This window comes from Blennius ocellaris (assembly GCF_963422515.1).
Source record: "Blennius ocellaris genome assembly, chromosome: 15".
NCBI lineage: Eukaryota > Metazoa > Chordata > Actinopteri > Blenniiformes > Blenniidae > Blennius > Blennius ocellaris.
The window spans coordinates 21515843-21535758 of NC_137664.1; the positions used below are offsets into that span (position 1 = coordinate 21515843).

The window sequence follows — 19916 nt, forward strand, 5'->3', positions numbered from 1 at the left end:
CACTGGAAGATGTATGTTTCGTTGTTTACAAAGAAAGTGTCTTTTATAGAGATGGACAGAGCACCTTCTTGTGTCCAAGTAATTCATATTTACTGTAAACTAATTCAAGTATAGAGATGTGTGCAGCACTAATTTAATTTTAGCCTTGAGTAAAAAACTTCTGTTATTTTTCAAACTTTAAATTCTGGTGCTTTAATCAATTTTAATAAAGGTTGTCCACCAAAATGATAAAGAAATTCCAAAAACAAGTGATTTGCACTCATCCAGCCTGGATCAGAAAAAGTTACAATTCACTTCTATCGGAAAACGTCCTCTTGTCCAGTTGATTCTCCCTCACTCATCTTTCTTAGCACTTACTCGGGCCTGTATGTGTTTACCATGCACGCTTTTAATGAAAGTTTTAATCTGGAGAAACTATTTCCTGCTGAAGGTGCAACTTCACTTAATTTCCTTCTTCATAAGTTTAAAATGTGTAGAAAACAAAAGTCATTGCTCAAAGGGCTTGAAGCAGACTTTGAGTAATCATGGTCCTCTTAAGTTTTCTGCTGAGGAATGCAAAGCTGCTGTGTTGGCGCAGCAGAAGAAAGTGTCAGAGATGTACACCAGAAGAAGAGTTTGCAGAGTGAATGGCTGGAAATATCATTTCAGATTTAGTTGTTGTATTAGTAGTTATGTTGCACTGGACTCAATTCATCCATAAACAACAGGTAAATGTGCTGCACACCTTGTATTAACACTTTACATTTTTATTGGCGCCACCAGATCAAAGCTGGACTTTAATTTGATGTCAATTTTGGAGTATAAATTCTCAGCGTGTTGGTAGAAGTCACTTGAGGGCTTTTGTAGACAGTGTTAATAAATATTTCCACCTCTTTCAGAGTCAGATCGACCTTCTCACAGTTCACACTGAGATCTCCTATTGTTTAAAACCAGTCATGTTTAAGAACACACACAGTCGGATAGAGCTAAATCAACCAGAGGGCATTGAGCTCCAGTCCAGGACCTGGTCTCGCTCTCTCTTCTCACTGTGGGATGTTTTATCTTCACCAGGACGAGATGGAGCGATGGTTCGGTTCAAGGGTTCACTTTTGATTTCTCATCACATGTTGGTGCACGTTAAAGATCGTGTTTTACGCAAAACCTCACTTTATAATGGTTTTCTAAGAGGTTTTCCATATCCTGTGTATGCGGCCCCACAAGTGAAGGAAGTCTGTCACCTCCTTCACTTATTGCTCCACTTTTTCATGAATGTGTGTTCATACAAGCAAGTCAGATATTTTCCCTTGATGATGTCAAGTGGGGGAAATAATTTCTCCATCTGGTAGTGGATACTCCATTTGCTCATCGTCCAGTCACAACCAGCCAGAACCTGTCAATTGTTTAACGGAGACAGGAAGTGTTTAATTTGTATGTTTTGGTTTTTTTTCTGTATTTGTGACGGCACTGTTGGGAGTCTGAACATTCGGAATACCGCAGGTAAATTCTAGAGGAGTTCACCGATTGTACCATTAGTGAACAGGCTTCATGCGGAGGCATGGCTGAGTTGGTGGAGAGGCTGTCTCCCAATCTTAAGGTTGCAGGTGCAATTCCCATCCCCTCTTGTCACCATGACAAAGTGCTCTTGAGCCAGACACTGAGCCCCGAATTGCTCCTAATCCATTGTTGTATGAATGAGATTAATAATGTAGAGGTCTTTATAAGTGAAACCTATTTCATTCCACATAGTGATGCTGCATAACGTTAAAAAGACACAAGAAATCTAAACTTTGTTTTCCCAAAAGGCCCGATTTAATCATTGATTTACTCGTAATTGCAACTTCTTAGTTCTAGTAGTTGTAATCCTAATGGGTATAACACCTCGCTGAGTCCTGAGCTCGGAGATCAGATTTTGTGGGAACATGAAAATATAGTGAAGGCTGCAGAGTTTGTTCATCCTGCAAACAGACGGTTGTTACACAAGATTTACCAAGTGAAGTCTAAACTTAAATAATCTGTTGGATGTTAAAACTTTAAGACGTTTCTCATCAGGAGGCTTTCCTAAAAATTTCTAATAATAAAACTTACTGTCCTTTAAAAGGACTCCGGATCCAAATGTGGCTCCTGAGTTAAAACACCCCTGCTTTAGTAGACATAGTGATTATCGCAGGAACAGTGATGAGTCAGCAGATTCTCAAAGATTACAAAGTCCCTGGAGGTTTGGTTTGGTAATGAGGAGACGGCTCCTTGTGTGTTTTAGAAAGATCTGAGCAAGTGAAGGTGTGTGATGCTTCTAAATATCGTTTGACTGAAAAACCAAGTCGCTTCAGAGGAAGTGAAGCACGTTCGTCTTGTCGCCACATTAACATTCATCGTATCGCCTCTCTGGAACTGTAGTGTTCCCACATGTTGTTTGGAGCTCGAGTTTGGACTCGGCAGTCACACTGGGCTCCGCTCCAGAAACCCTCCATCAAAACCCAAAAGAAGAGGTGGTCTCGGTCGCTTCCAGACAAACTGCAGCCGAGCTGTTACTGTGGAGGAAAAGTGATCCGACGACAAGCCGCCTCGGCTTGTTTTCAGCTTTCAGCTGCTGGAGTTTAGCCTGGTACCTTGCCCAGACCATTATTACTGTGGAGAAATGCCAATTTCACCAGTGGTCCATCTTTAATTGCCTTTTATTTTGTCCTCCCTTATACCAAGTAGGACTTTCCTCGGATCTATACATTCGTGCCTCCATTCCTCCTAAATAGGTGGAGTAAACCCTCTCAGGTGGTTTCTAAGATGGATCGTATTTCCTTTATTTATTTATTTTTTTCTTTTGTTGTTGTGTGAAGGGAAAGTGAAGAATTGCATCTGACTGAAAAAAGCACAACGATAAAAGTGGAGCAAAAAGGCCTTGATGAAATATCTGTCCAGGGATAAACATTAATTACTTTGTGATCTAAGAAAACAGCAGGGGGTGCACACAAACGAGCAGCCGGACGATTTACTGACTCTTCATCAGCGAAGGAAAAGAACGGATCTTTCCTCCTCTACGCTTAAAAGAAAATCTTCATCGACAGGGACCCGCATATACACCTGGTTCAGAGCTGCCATGAGCATGTCAAACCTGTAGGGGGCAGTGTAGTGAGAAGCATGAAGCCATGATAGCAAATCATAATCCTGGGGAAAAAACACACCATATCATGAATTGTGATATTAATCTCTGCCTACTCCCTTGTTCCTTGTTTGAAGTATTTTCTCCACTTGAGAACAGAAACTAGTCGTTTGCTTAATGAGCAGATTGGAAAATAAGGCTACATTGTGGTTTTGCATGTTTGCAGTTTGAAGGTGTTGAAAACAATGTGGTTTTAGTACGACTTCGTGGGGTTTGCTGAGAGATTCCCGTGCAGTCCTGCGGTGCCATGTGACAGTGACATGCATCTGCGGGAGTGGCGGCTGTGATTGACAGCTGCAGTTGATATGCTGAGAGTGAAGTACTTCATGTTGAGTGTAGAAACACTCCGAGGCACCGAGGTGTGAGCCTCTCTACACTTCCACTGTAGATGGTGGCCCGTGTGCCTGTGCCGCCGCCGCCGCCGCCCTCACAAGCCGCCAGAAAGAGATGAATTTCCATAAATCATTCATGCGAGCGAGCCAGACAACGAGCACTCATTTACATTTCACTGCGTGTGTGTGCAAATAAGGTCAAATCCCAACATTTTGCATTTATTCTCATTAAATCCAAATGGGTCAGCGCCAGCAAACGGTGAACAGCAGAAAATCAATATGTAGACAAACGCTTACAGCACACACACGCACACATACACACACACACACACACTGCTGGTTAGAGGGAGGCTGAGAATCGATAGTATTGAAGTCCGGTCGTTCTGAGGGCTGACGCTGTGAAGTAATCAGGGTTAAAGCTGCACAAGACCGAGGCAGGCAGACAGAAAGACAGACAGAAATGACTGGCAATGAGGTGAGAAATGATCCAAGAAAGCAGATAAGAAGAGGAGGCAGGAGTGATTGGGGGGGAAAGTGCAAAATAAGTCGTAAAAAGCAGGAGGATCTCCAGCGAATCAGAGGAAACGATAGCGTTTCAGTTTACAGTGGAGGAGATATCTCACTTAAGCGTTGCTGCGCGCCGCTCGCTGACTGACAGTGTCGTCCTCAGCTTCCCCTGGAAGCCACAGATAACAAAAGGCAATAAATTGGATAAAAAGCTCATTACGAAACATCAAGTGTGAAGGCGATTCCTCCATCAGATAAAAATTGGGGGTAATTTACTTTTCTGAAGCAGATTTCAAACATCCAATTTGAAATCTTTTCAGTGTTACAAAATAACGGGATGTGAAATATAATAGTCAAATGGTCGTATTTCATGTCAGCTGTTTGAGCTCCACGCATCCTTCCATTCTTCCCGCTGCTTTTTGGTTTTTGGTTTTATCTCCATTGTCCTTCACTCGGGGCTTTATGTGTGTCTGGCCATTAAAGTTCAGGTTGTTCTGACCCGAGGTCTCGTCTACGTTCTCCATGCTGTCACATTTCTATTTGCTGTTTTTTTTTTTTTTCTAGTTTTGTCTCTTAGTAGCACCGTATTTGCATTTATTCTCATAACTGATTACTCAAACTATATTATTGAAGTAATCCATTACTGCAGCTACGTGGAGCACAGCTGAAGAAGGTCAGCTTCTCAGTAGTTTTTACCATCTTGTGGTCTCAAACTACTCTACAGTTTTCTGACGTTCTTCTCGACAGTCATGAAAAGTGTCGCAGTCGGATGTTTGTTAACACTGTCGCCTCACAGGAAGAGACGGAGTCTGCATGTTCTTCCTCCAGCTCCTCAGGCTTCCTCGTCAGACACAAAGACATGGTTGTTAGGTTGAATAATGACTGTGTTGACGTGTGGATTGGCTCTGATACGACCTCCTCAACCTCTCTGCTCCGCTAACCTCAGCTTCTTTTGTTAGTTTGACAGTTAAATATGAAGTATTTTAGCTGAAATAATGAATTATGTGGTTCTTTGCATCATTGACAGCGACGGTGTTTTTCTAAACATCAGTCTGAACAATGACAACTTTCTAAAACATGTAGTTTTCCTCGTGAGCTCTACAGTTACAGCCAATAGCTTTTCATGCTCCTTTGTGAGTAGATCATCGCTAGGATTCACAGTGTTTGTTGGAATTTACCAGCTCTTTGCCAACACTGTGAACATTTCCTACCATTTACCACACCATCATCTGCATACATGGATAATATTTCTTAACATATTTGGTTTAAAAAAAAAAAAAAAAAGGCCTCACTGTAATGTATGTCCCCAACCATTTCAGTTTGAGCTTCCTCATTTCTCAACGATCACAGAATAATAACTTTACAAAGTCTATTAACTGTACAGGGCTGAAGGTGATTTTTTTTCCGATTTCCACCGTGATCTGCTGCTCCAGCCGCAGGTCTCCAGGTGAATCCACCTCATCTCTGCTCGGCGAGCCGACCTTTTAAAGTCTCCGCTCGGCCGGAGGCAGATTGGTGAGCTGTGGGACCGGCTGCACGCCGCTGACCCTGGAAATAGTTTCCAGCCGAGGGACCTTTGTCTCCACCACATGGAACCAATCTGACCTCCTCCTGCTCAGGTTTCTCACACCACTGACAACCAAAGTGGAGTCTTCACTTAAACAATACATTAGTTAGGATTTCTCATCAAGGAAGCGTCCAAAACTTGATTAAAGGAAACTTGAAGATTGGTAGAGAAATATTGAATCAGAATATCTCTCGCTCATCTTTCTTTCATCCTGTAGATTTTAGGTTTTTTTTTATTCTTCACTCTTCTTTTCAGGAAGTGAGTCATTTATGCAGTTTACAAATTAAAAGATGCTGTGAGCGCCACGATCTGTGTCGGATTCCCCTCGTCTGTGATTAAAAAAGCATCAAATGACGAGTTTCTCTTGATTTTTAATGACTCTCAATATTGAACCCGTCACAAATTTTGCTGGTTTATAACCAGAAAGTGTTTGATGCTGAATATAGCCTATTGTCAACCCTGCTCAGAAAATTCTTCTTCTTCTCACTTTCTGGTTAGTTAACAAGATCACTGACAATATAATGTAATTACAATTAAAGTTACGCCTGTGAATTTTGCAGAGTGACTTAATTTTAGGATTTCAACATCTCTTCAATAAACATGTATTTACTTCTGAAAGTTGTACTTTCATTGTATTGTGATGTGATTTCTTTCCAAGATGTATAAAGAAGAAGGCTTGTTAGAACTGAAACAACCCTTGAGAAAGACAACTTATATAGTTTCCTTTAAGTTAAGGTTGGTTAAGGAGATTGAGAACAGTTCAATCTCAGCCTGGTCGGATATCAAGGCTCGCTGTTTCTTTTCACTGGCTGATTGATGTCTTTGTATTGCTGATCTGGTGCACGACGATGGAAAGGAAAACCAGATTACTGTCATTTCTATAAACGACAGTTTCTCTCCGAGTGATTTACTTTTTTTATTGGGATGTTTTTGCCCTGCAATTTGCCAAATGATATCCTTTAAGATATCATCAGGTCAAACTGATGTTAACAGAAAAAAATAAAAAAAATAACTGAGCAGATCTTATTATCACTTTTGTGGCTTCCTTCCTTGTTTATCCACAGGTGAAATCCAGTAAAATGAACAAGCTGAGATGGACGCTGATGAATTAGCATCACTGTTCATATGATGTTCTGAGTTGTAGGTTTTCTTGTTGGTGTGTCGTTTCTCCCTGTGTACCAGCCTCACCTCGCACTGCACATTATCTCTTTAGTCTTTAATTGATCGCCTGGCCTTTCACTCTGATTAGTGCACGTTTGAGAAAAAGAGTATGAGCTCTAATTTCATATCCTACGAAAACAATGACCCCAATTTTTCCTGGCGTTGCTGCAAATTAGAGGCTAGAGTCACAAACTCATTATTGATTAATGTGCTGCTTAATTATTGAAGTGACAGCTGATTAAAGGCAGAAACATGGCCGTGGTCCTCTAGCTGTGTGTGTGTGTGTGTGTGTGTGTGTGTGTGTGAGATTGATTCACATATGTGACAGCTATTCCCTCCACCATTTCACAGGGATATGCTTTAAAATTGTCATTCAGTATCGTGTGTGTGTGTGTGTGTGTGTGTGTGTGTGTGTGTGTGTGTGTGTGTGTGTGTGTGTGTGTGTGTGTGTGTGTGTGTGTGTGTGTGTGTGTGTGTGTGTGTGTGTGTGTGAGAGTGAGTGTGAGTGTGCATAATTGGCCCGCTGTAGCCCAGTTGGTAATTGTGTCTGACAGCTGTAAAGGTCTCCGTTAACAATGTGCAGACTGAACACTTATTGGGGTTTTAACCTGAAAATACACACACACACACACACACACACACACACACACACACACACACACACACACACACACACACACACACACACACACACACACACACACACACACCTGCACAGTGGCACAGTGAGGCGATCATATTTGTCTCGGGGGATGGAGTGTCACTACTGTCTGTAGATGCATTTTGACAAGGACCAAATGGAAAACACACACACAAAAGCGTGTGTATGTGTGTGTGTGTGTGTGTGTGTGTGTGTGTGTGTGTGTGTGTGTGTGTGTGTGTGTGTGTGTGTGTGTGTGTGTGCGCGTGTGTGTGTGTGACACTAATCTTCCCTCCCCTCACATTCATCCTCTCCTCTAGTCGTCTATGATTTCTTGACATTACCTGACAGTCAGAGTTCTTCCTCTCACGACGTTCTGCTTTATCACACACACAAAAAAACATCAATGAAAGAAAGGAAAATAGGTGAAAAGCGTAAAAGATGAAATGTGTAAATACACAAATGATATGAATATGCATGCAGTTATAATTCATAGTTTTCTCTCAAGTGTTATTCATCATGTTGAATGTTAAATATCTCTTTTAAAGTCTTCTAATGTTCACTCTGTGTAAAAACAATGTTCTCATTTATTGTTTTGTTGTCATTATATAAGTTAAAAATCACTGTTTGGTGGAGCAGGAGACTTACACTGTGGTTTTACTTTATTTCCAATCTCTTTGAGAGGTGATCGGTATACTGCCACCTAGCTGAAGGAGAAGTACGTCTATTTCCTGTCAATAAACCAGCTTCATTTCTCTGAGACGGATAAAATGTGGTCGTAAAGATGTTTGTTTGAATAAGACTTGATTATACAAACCTGGTTCCACCGATCTGCTTGCATTGGTGATTTCCTGCTGATACATGAATGTAACAATAAACCATGATACTTATGTTTGATCATATCATTTTGATAATACACATCTTTAATTGGAACCTGCGGTAAAAAGATGAAGAGAAATTATGTAGTCAGACAAAATACTGAAACATGAAATTAATGGTTTAGTTTTCTTGATTCACATTGTGAATAGTAGCCGGTGGTAATTTGACACCAGCCTCGTCTACTGTTTTATGAATGACACGTTCCTACAGATTTAAATCTAATGAGTCAAATGTGAGTCAGAAGACAACACATGTGAGCTCTGGAAATGAAGCCCGACAAGGTGATTGACAAACAACAGGAGGCTTCAAATGTTCATGAACAGTCACAGATATTTACAAATGAGTTTTTTCAAGAGACGTCTGGTTTTATACTGCCGAATTTTCTGTGTGGAAATTACATTTTTTATAATCTTTCAAAGTGTTCAGCCAGCTGCTGCAGGTAATTTAATTTTCACACACGCACACACACACACACACACACACACACACACACACACACACACACACACACACACACACACACACACACACACGCACACACACGCACACACACACACACACACACACACACACAGTAATTAGCAGAAAACAGCAGGCTGAATAAGACTAGGCTAATTAAGACCAATTGGTGTTAATATCAAAGAGAGTGTAGTCTGTGTATTACTGCATTAGTGTGTGTGTGTGTGTGTGTGTGTGTGTGTGTGTGTGTGTGTGTGTGTGTGTGTGTGTGTGTGTGTGTGTGTGTGTGTGTGTGTGTGTGCGAGTGTGTGTGTGTGTGCGAGGCGAGATTCTTCACGTTTGTCAGTATCCTCCGTTTCCAGCAGAGCGCTTGAGGCCAGATTGTGACTTCGTCTACGTCAGTTACACTAAATGTCCTGGTTGCGATACGAGTCGTCCAGGTGGTGCTGGGCGGTTTCCTCCGCCCCTGTCGCTAAACACCGTGTCTCTACAGACCTCCAGGCACGATGTCCATGTTGTTTTCCATAGTTTCTTTGGAAAGGTGGAATATATTAAATGGATATTTACATTGTGGACTGTACATTTATTTTCCATTGAACGTAAACAATTTGAATATGTTTTACACTCAGCCTGCCTGTGTTCACTAACCCACAGACCATTTTTGAAACTGGGACTTTCAATCCCAGCAGGAAGTAATTAAAGGAACAGACGATCATAATAACAGTCTTTTAATTCAATGTGCATCAGATCTTTTCAAGTTTTAGATGCTGTTGCATTCGCTCCCGTTTTCATTGCTCTTTATCATTAGATCATTAGATGCTTTTTAACACTTTTTGGTTTCTTTCTTCCCGGAGTGTTGGTGACTTTTACAGTAAATAGTTTGTTTGTTGGCTTGTTTACAGGAAACCGCTGATCGTTCTCGGGCCTGTGATTATAATTGTTGAATAGAGTTCACTGTCAAGCTCTTATCTGTGTTTATATTTACCGTTGTTGAAGACACTTTATGTGTCTTTATAAAACGTGTTTTTAGTCCGACATCGGGACCAGGCTTTTTTTTTTCACGTCCCCCGCCGTGATTTTAAACAGCCGTGGTGAGGTTTTAGAATTTTCTTGCTCTGGGACCTGTATAAACTAAAAAAAAAAAAAAAGAACATTTAAGTGCTTCTAAAACGCCGTCTTGTGTGGATAACCGGCCAAAAACGGTGCCTTTACTTTAACTGGTGTTCTCGTGTGGATGACCCCTGACATGCAGTCAGTCCCAGGAGCTGGTGAGGATGTACTGCGGCGATCTAGCAGAAAGTCCTGTGATCAGACAGAATGAAGATCAGCTAAACATTGAGCAGGTTTTTGTCAAACCCACAAGACGAGGAAAAACATGAGGAACGCCTGCTCTTTGTTCCTTCTCTATATTTACCATGATAATGATATTGACTGTGTGTGTGTGTGTGTGTGTGTGTGTGTGTGTGTCCTCAGCTGTGCTATTGTCGCAGGGATTATGTGACTTTCAGTTCAATGAGACATGTAGAGGGTGTCAGATGAGACCTGTTAATGAGGACTTGATGCTAAACACACACACACACACACACACACACACACACACACACACACACACACACACACACACACACACACACACACACACACACACACACACACACACACACACACGTCTGTCCAGCTGGAGCCAGTTTGCAGATGGGGCCTTTGCACTGGTCCATTGTTTTCTGAAGTGATTTCTGTTGTGATTCATGTTGATCTTTTCTGTGCAGTTTGTTAGAAAAAGATTTAAAATGTGTCTCAATAAAAGGTGTCGTGTGATAAAACAGGCAGGTGGAGCTGTGATTCCAACTTGTACTGATCCTGTAACACTGCATGTGTACTGTCTTGTTACATATACACTTATAATGAAAGTTAAAAAAAAAAAAGGTTTTTCTTTCTCTGGTCTTTTTCTTTCATCTCTTTCTGCAAGTTAAGACAATTGCCTTGACTGGAAATAATTTTGCACATGAGTATCTCAAAGGAAAGACCATAATCGCAGACTTTTGAGTGAAAGTGTTGTTTATGGGCCACTTCGACTCTCTGTGGTAAAATAGTGAAACTCATGAGCCTTATCTTGAGATAATTGATGTACAGTAATTCAGACTTTCAAGCATCCTGGGAAATATTAACGTACTAATGCAGGAATGGGGAACCAGTAAAACTATGTCCATCAACAGACCACCATCATTTGGTTTGGCAATGAATGAATACAAAGTTTCATTTTGAAAATGTACATCTAAAATTACAAGTTTTATTTTGAAAAACGTCACCTCCCTCTGGTCTTCCATCCGTTTTTTCACCCATTGTTAAACACTCAAACTGATGTAAGCGCTGAGGAGCTTTGAAAGGGAGGAAATGCTGAAGGGTGAGTGAAGTGAAGGCCACCGGAAACAAAGCTACAATCAAACAAAATACCAAGAATCCTCAAATCGTGGCTTCATCACGTGATTCAGAGCTCCAGTTTACTGTGTGTAAGACGTGGTGTCTATCCAATGAAACCATGGAACTTAGAAACAAGACCAGTTGATGCCGTGTGATCGTTTGTGTGTCGTGAATGGAGACGAGTTTCCGGGACAGCTCGTGATGTGTGTTTGCGTCATCGACGTTGGTTTGGCTGAGAGGCTTTTATTTCAGTTATTTTGTTCCCCGGGTTGCTCTTCCTTCCTGTTTCCTCGCCTCCGTCACCGCGATGCTCCGCTGGCAGGTGGCAGCTGGCACAACGTTTAAACACTCACCGCTTCTGGATGCAGTCCAGAGTCCTAATGCAGTCTTCTGTTCAAACTCTAACCCGCACTGACAGCCTGTGTGTGTGTGTGTGTGTGTGTGTGTGTGTGTGTGTGTGTGTGTGTGTGTGTGTGTGTGTGTGTGTGTGTGTGTGTGTGTGTGTGTGTGTGTGTGTGTGTGTGTGTGTGTGTGTGTGTGTGTGTGTGTGTGTGTGTGTGATGTTCTAAATGTTAACTGAAGGACTAACAAACTAATGGGGAAACAGGAAAAATAGCAAACAAATTAAAATCCTGGGTAAAAACAGCAGGAAAAAAAAAGTTGAAGAAAAATGCAGCATGTTTTTCATGTACAGACAATCTATGAGCACTTTCAGTAAAAATCCCTGAAGTCAACGAGAATGTAGAAGAAGGTTCAAGAAGACGTTGAAGAGCAGCGTCGTGGTGTGAATAAAACGTAAAGAGAAAATGACCAAGAGGCAGCGAAGAGGAGAGACTGAGGGAGAGCAGACAGAGACTGATAGCATCAAACACAGGGACAACCAGGACAAGGACACACTGATGAAGTGATGGAGGAGCGTGTGTGTGTGTGTGTGTGTGTGTGTGTGTGTGTGTGTGTGTGTGTGTGTGTGTGTGTGTGTGTGTGCGCGGGGGGGACCAGTGGAAGTGAATACAGATAGAGCTGTCAAGATAGTGATTTACTGATAGAGCGGGGAGGGGGAGGGGGAGGACTGCTGAAGGGGAATCAATAAGAAGGAAACCATGAAGGAAAAGAGAGAAAACGCGGCGATGAGACGAAGCGAAGGAGCTCAGAGAGAAAAGGAAGTGTGGCGGATAGAAGAGGAGGGGAGGAGAAGGTGTCAGGAGGAAATCCTTCTTACACCCTTTTGTACAATTAAACTCTCCCACTGTGTGTGTGTGTGTGTGCGTGTGTGTGTGTGTGTGTGTGTGTGTGTGTGTGTGTGTGTGTGTGTGTGTGTGTGTGTGTGAGTAGTTGTTGCTGAGTGACATGGAGGCAGTGGAGCTGATGAGAGGATGAATGAGTGTGTTGTGGTGATTCATCCAGAGGGAGAGCTGTTGTCCTGAATATGAGCTCGACTGTTTTCTGACTTTAGTCGCCGAGTTGAGATGGACGGAGTGAAACACTCCTTCAACATCACAATCTGAATCCAGCATTAGTTATATATATATTTTTTAATATAGATTATTCATATGAAATGAGAAGATTGATCTTGTAAACACTGATCATGAACTGAATCGACCACCGTCGGTCAGTCGGTCGGTTGCTCTGTTAAGAGGAGGAATTGCTGCACGACATTGCAATAATTTAACATGATTGCAACATCAACTTGCTTAATACACTTTTCACAAAACACTGACTAAAGGCTAAATTATGCTTTCATGTACTAGACCACAAGAGTTCTGCTGCTGTAGATCGTCAAGGCAACAACAGATCATATTCACTTCATTATTTCAACATTACATCAAATCTGATGACAACAGGAAAGACGTTAGAAGATGAAAAATCAAGATTACTAAAAACAGCAAAGTTAACAAAGTCAAACAATAAATAAACAGCAAAAATGTTATGTTTTCTGGTTAAAATTTATAAAGTAATTAAAGTTACTCTATCAGAATCCACAGAGTGAAATTAAAAAATGTAGGATCCGGTGTTAGTTGTTGGTGTACATCTCTAATACATTGTCATAACCTTTCAGAAGGAACATCTTCATTACACTCATACAAACACACGTTTCCAGAATTTCAATTTTGCAAAACATCCCCAGATTGATTCACATCATAGTGTCATGAAAACTCCCAAAGTTTCTCGAGGATGTATTACAAGATCCCGTTTGTAGACGATTTTGCAAGATCTGGATTTGCACCGGGACAAATGATCAATGATCCATTTGACAAGACTATTCTCCTGGCTTGAAGACTTTTTTTTTTTTTTGGAGCTGAATCATTCAAATGTTGATATCTTCGCTGGAGTTGCCATCTTTCACATCCCAGAAACCCGTGTGGCAGGTTTTCCAAGAAACAAACACAGTTTGATGGCTACAAATGCCAGCTTGTTTGTAAGCATATCGACTTTGCTGTGATCAATTTAGGAAACTGCGGGTTGGAAATGAGTGGTGATAGGTTTCGTGTATAGGTTTATTTTCTGTGCATCATGATGCCTTAATCTATAGATTATTTCTGGTAGAGTAACTTTAAAGTACAAATCCCACAAACGCAAGGACATCAACATTTATCACTTGTCATATTACAATTGGTCTAATAATTATTATGTTTCCCCAAGATTGTACAGCCTGAATCAATCATCCTTTTTGCAGCGGGGAACAAATCATCTGAGGCCCAGCAGCATGTACTCTGTGTCCTAATAAGCGTGTATTCCTTAAAGTCACTACAACTATCCCCTCAAGCGCTACATTCACACTGCAGGTCTCGATGTTCTATTCCCGTTTGCTGCCGAGATCTGATTTCTTTGCGATGGTTCGCACTACATTTGAATTCCGACCTCCATCAGACTGCCATGTGAACGCTATCGAACCAGAGTGACGTTGCGGAAGAAGGCATGACGTCACAGCGATCACGCCGTTTGTGGAGCCACCTGCCTCCAGACAATCCAGCCGAAATCTCAACCTGTATTCTGTACAAGAACAGGTCATAAGCACACAACTGCACTGAATAAGCAAAGGAAGAAAGGTACAAGAATGTGGCTCTCCCATTTGGGTGTAGACCGTCCGATCTGGCAACACTGGTCAGCGCGTGTAGATCCATTTTCAAGTGGTTGTGCAACAGGAGCCGACGAAATCTAGTGAAAATGATGTGGAAAACAAAAAGGAGATGGAGAATAAAAGACAGCACGGGCGGAGCAGCCTCCTCCGGCCGGAAATCAGAACGGCAACGTTCACATGGTCACAAAACAGATCGACTGTGAGGAGATATTCAGATCTGAGTGGCGTTTCCCTGGAGTGTGAATGGAGTCAAAGAGTCTGAAGAGTCTGAGATTCCAACACAGTGTGTGATTCTCCTGAAGCTGGCCTTTGCAGTGGTGTCCGTTGCCCTCCGAGGTTTGACTCTGTAAGTGTGTTGTAACAGGATTTCACCACACGGTGTTTATAATGCATGTTTTTTTTCTCCTCCAAACATCCTCAGCTGTAAACTCTCCCTCCTGAATCAACTGACTCACTTTGTGTCTCCTCATATGAGCGAGCCTGATCTTATTACCCGTTTTTGACTCACCGAGTGGTTTTTGCCCAGGGAGGAAAGCAGAATTTAAACGGGTTATTTACTCTTCACACCTGAAGAATGTCTGCATGTTTTCCCAGCAGGAGAAAATGAGGAGCAACATTAATAAAAAAAAAAAAAAAAAAAAGCCAAACAGAGAGAAATGTGGCTGCAGGTTCCAGTAAGCCTCCGCTCACACTTTCCAAGAAAGAACAAACTGCCTCTGTGATCAGGATGAAAGAGGTGTTAGCAGCTTCCACATCAGAGGCAGGTGGAGATGCTGCGGCTGCTCGCTGTCTTTACCAGATTAAACGAAGCATAAAAGCATTAAAACAAAGAGTTGATCTGGCTTTGATAGGACTGACTGATTCATCCTGCAGAGCAAAGTACTACAGCATGGAGGTTAAACTGACTCCTGTTCTCTGCTGTGAGGAAACACTTCTGACTTAATTAAAGGCAAACATGAATAAATGCATAAAGGGGAGCGATAAACAGATGAAAGAGCACAGGATTTGACTCCGCTGCTTTTTGATTGCAGAGAACAGAAGAGTCACATTTCTTCCGGTTGGAGGTGACTTCAGTTGATGTGCTTGAATCTCTTCAAACTGTTTGTTTGTTTGTTTGTTTGTTGGTGATGTAGAGACGTACGGCACAGCGATGCTTTGGAGAGAAACCTGTTCAGGTGTACCTGCTTTCAGACACAGTGAGACGGGACCACGTCATCCCTGCATAAACTTCAGCACTAATTGCACTTTACCTACTACAAACCGAGTTGAGCCGAGTCGGCGCTAGTGTTTATTTATTTTTTTTTTTTATTGAGCTTTTATTTAGTCAGGAGAGCCACATTGAGATTAACAATCTCTTTTACAATTGTGTCCTGAGGAGCTGCGGGGGGGGGGGGGGGGGGGGGGGGTTGTAAAAGACTCGCAATAGAATCAGATGAAAGAAGAATGAACTTGAGTGTCACAAAGCATGTCAAATTCAAAGAATAAGTTAGCCCAGTAACGGTTCATATGAGCGTGAGCTTATCAAGCTTCAGCTCATGTTTCTGCAGCTCTTGACTCCGTCTTCTCCCCGCAGCCTCCGACGCCCCTTCGTCCTCCTCGCCGTCCGCCCTGGGAGGTTTCGTGGACTTCACTTTCACGCAGGAGCCTCAGGACTCGGTGACCGTGAGGGGCGGCGTGCTGCAGCTGGACTGCCAGGCGCAGTCGGACGCGGCGGGAGGACTTCCCGCCATCACGTGGCGCAAAGACGGCGTGCTGCTGAGTACGGTGGTGGACGAGCGGCGAAGGCAGCTGGCGAACGGCTCGCTGCTGGTGCAGAACGTGGTGCACTCGCGGCACCACCGGCCCGACGAGGGGGAGTACCAGTGCCTCGCCACGCTGGAGGGACTGGGAAGCATCGTGAGCCGCAGAGCCAGGGTCACTGTCGCCGGTAAGATCTGCTGACCAAAAAAATACACTTTTCATTTCTTTATATATTGCAGGGTAGAAATGCAATTGATTTGGGGGGAATTTAAGGATAAAAAAAAAAAAAAAGGCCTGTGTTTATCTGCAAAGGGCCATTGAAGAGGAATTCACTCAGCAGTCTGAGGTTTCAGGGGTTCAAAGGGAGAGTTGTGAGTTTGAAAACCCACAATAACGGAAACCCTGGTGCTCTTTACCGGAGTCAGTTTCAGTTTCCTGCACTTCCTCCATCACCACTCCAGATAGTCTGAGGGCAAAATGATTTCCTGATTGTGGCGTTACCACACTGCACATCAGTTCAGCGCAGTTAGATATCCGTTATCAGACATATGTTCTATAAAGGACACCACTGCTATCAACGAGAGCGAGTGGGAAAACATCCAGACGTTAGTATTCTGAAAGTCGTAGAAGCTCAGGCTCTATATCAATAACGTTGTATGTATTTCAGGAATTATTACTTAATTTAAGAATTTTTTATGACTTGAATCGTAACTGAACCCTCACATTGTGCATCTACTTATTTCACATCTTTTTGCAATATTGGGTCGAATTGACAAATTGAGTGTGTTTTGGCTTCTTTGAAGCTGGAAGATCATGAAATATTTTCTCACTTTTAGATGAACCCGATGAATACAATTTAGACATAGAAGCTGATATTTAAAAGAATATTGTTTTCAATATTTTGAAAGGTTTTTGAGGTACTCATGATGGTCACAGGCTGGATGAAGTCAGAGTTTTGTTCTTTCAGATAATTTGTTCAAAATATTTTTTTTAATATCAGTTAAAATATATTTTTTACTTAAAATTCAGTTGGCAATACAATGGACACATTTACAAGAAAAAAAAACTAAAGTTAATTACATTTTTAAAATGATTTGAATTGACCAATAAACAACATGAGTTGAATTGTGAATGACATTTACTTCACATTAAGTTTAAAAAACAGATTTTCTCATTTTTTACTTTCCGTTGTTAATCACCTGATGAATATTATTAGAAAGATGCTTCCACTTTCCATTTGGAGGATATTGGATTAACTGTATTGTATTTGTCAACAACAGATTCAGATGATTTCATGTATCGTGTCCAAATCTGCAGAAATCTTGGAGGATTCAAAGTATTCACATGTTGTTTCCCCAGCTTTATATCCTATTGTCCTGAATACTGATTCATCCCACCTGTCCTCCGAATGCTGTTCTTTTATGGCTGTGAATGACGGAATAGTCCTACACAAGGATATTTGGAAATATAGTCTAAAATTGGTGAATGTAATAAAACTGTGGTCACTGTAATCATTAAAAAAGAGGGCAAACATATGAAGAGGAGAAAAAGACAGAGGATATAAAAAAAAAAAAAACTGAGAGGAGATCTCTGTCATTTCAGATAAACGTTCCTCCACCACCTTGACCTGTCCTTGGTGGTTATAACAGAGATGTAGACAGACGTATTACTGCACAACTGTCTCCATTTGTTTTACAGTTGTATCTATTCAGCAGTAATGTAATTTAGTGAGTGGAGTGTGGCTTAAGATCAATACACTTTATGAAATACATTAATAGGCGGAAGGGCAGAGAGGCTTAAGTGCATCACCGTCACCAAAAGCATGTAGCAGCTGCACCGCGGCTGATAGAGAACGGCAGGTCGCTGAGAGGACGAGAGGTGAGGACAACGTCCAAAGACAAACCTGGTATCCATCAGCCGGGACCAGAGCTGACAACAGCAGTCCTGATTCAGAAGGAGGTCACGTCCTCAAGATTCAAGTGAGCTCCCAGGAAGTTTCACAGCACAACAGCCTCTCATGATGTATTTTATGTACTGGAACAACATACCTTCCCGCTGGGCCACAACTTAATTGATGAGTCATTGGAAGGCTCAATAAACTTTGACATGCCTTAAAAACAACAATAAAACTTGATATACTTGCGTAGAAAGAACTATGGCAGCCTGACTTTTAAGGTGCAAATATGTTCAACTCTACCTTTGGAAACTGGAAGCTGATGTTTCCACATAACCTGTGTCTGGATCAACTCAACGGAAGGTTGTCAAATATTGGTCTACGTAGACACTGGTTCTAGGTTTTTACTGTAACTCCAGACCATTAGCATACGTGGGCGCTGATTTTAGAGAATAAATAAATATAAGGAGTTGGTTAAAAAGTGCAGCAATATAGATAACGGATAATAGATAGTCCAGTTTGATGGCGTGCGACAGCTTTACTGTTCACGAGTTTGACGCCTTCAGGAAAGAAGCTGCACTGGAAACTTGTTGTTTTGGCCCGTGATGCTGCAAAGTCTTTTTCCTGTGGGGAGGTCTGATCGTCTGTTAGCTGGGTTCGTGGAGTCTCCGACGATGTGGGTCCTTCTGCACCGATTGGTGTGGATGTACTCTATGGATGGCAGGATACGGCAGATTTTCTTCTGTGCTGAGCAGTTCCCATACCGGGAGGTGACGGAGGAGGTCAATGTGTTCCCCAACACACACCTGTAGAAGGCTGCGACGACTGCAGGGCTCAGTCCAGCCTGCTTAAGAAATAGTCTCACGAGGTCCTGGTAAATTGGACCCCCAGGAATTTGATGATGTGGACCAACTCTCAGCTTCTCCTTTGCTGTAGTGGTGAGAGGGAATGCGGTCACCTCTCCCGAAGCCCACCACCATCCCCTTTGTTTATCTCACATTAATACAGAGGTTGTTATCCTTGCACCAGTCAGCCGTGCCCTTCACCTCCCGTCTGTATGCTAACTTGGCACTCTGGGATAACACTCTCCTCACTGTCTGTGGTGTGGGTGTCAGGAAATCCAGTACCCATTTGCAGAGGGACGGTGGTAGTTCAAGCACCAGTAGTTTGTTGACTAAAGTCTGCAGTTCAACTGTGTTGAACGCAGTAGGCACCTCTGGCATCTCTACTCACCCAGTGAGTAGAAAACTGTGACTCTTATTGAAAGATTGCAGGTCGCTGTTAAGTCCTGTTTTAGCTTGGGCTGTAATTAGACCTTGTTTTGAACCAGAATCCAGTTTTTTTATGTGTTCAGGGGGATAAGGGTCTTCCTTTTGGAAACAGATATTCAGGAATCACAGTTAAACTGGAAATACATGTGAAGTAGGGCAGATTAGTTTTGGAAGTTACAACAGTTTTCTAGCAACATTTCCACCGCAAAGCAATATTGCATCATAGAAATCCGTTTGAATAAAACATGAATTTCTTTAAGCAGAAGCCAAGCAGAGGGAGAGTATTTCCTCACTATCGGCAATGAATGCAGTGATTTTTTTTTTCCACATGATGAACAACAGGTCAACATGTTTCCCTGAAACACTGCAGGACTTCCTCCTCTTTGTCAGGATGTCACAAAAAAAAACTTCCTTCAGCTCATCAAACCCATCAGCAGATTAATAATGTGTGCAGTGGTTGGTGGATCACCGAGCAGCTGCCCACTGAGTGACGCTCTCCTTCACCATCTCTGATGATGAAGATGGTTAAGAGTGTTAAGGTTTCATTCTGTGCTGAATGTCAGATAACTGTTGCTTGCGGACCTTTGTGGTTTAATTCATTAGAACATCAGAACGTCTGTCCATACTGACTCCTTTACTGATTACTACCTCCACAGCCTTCAGTGGGTCAGGTGTGCAGATATACAGTTAAAGAGCGGTTGTCTCTCAAGATCCTGCTCACTGGAGCCAGTCGTAGATTTGTTTCACTAAACTCCTGCTTGCTGGAGGAGCAATGCTCCATTATACCTGTATAATTTTTTTCATTTTAATAATTTAAATTCAAATGTTCCTCT

At 42.1% G+C, this 19916-nt stretch overlaps 1 protein-coding gene across 1 annotated transcript in view; it reads left to right on the top strand.

Annotated features, from left to right (window-relative positions):
- dcc (DCC netrin 1 receptor) overlaps positions 1–19916 on the top strand; it is a gene marked incomplete at its 5' end in the record, with an annotated part of 378467 nt that overhangs the window by 171696 nt on the left and 186855 nt on the right. Inside the window, one exon of the mRNA XM_080510296.1 lies at positions 15752–16105. Coding sequence (XP_080366422.1) covers positions 15752–16105 — 354 coding nt within the window. The remainder of the gene's footprint in view (positions 1–15751; positions 16106–19916) is intronic.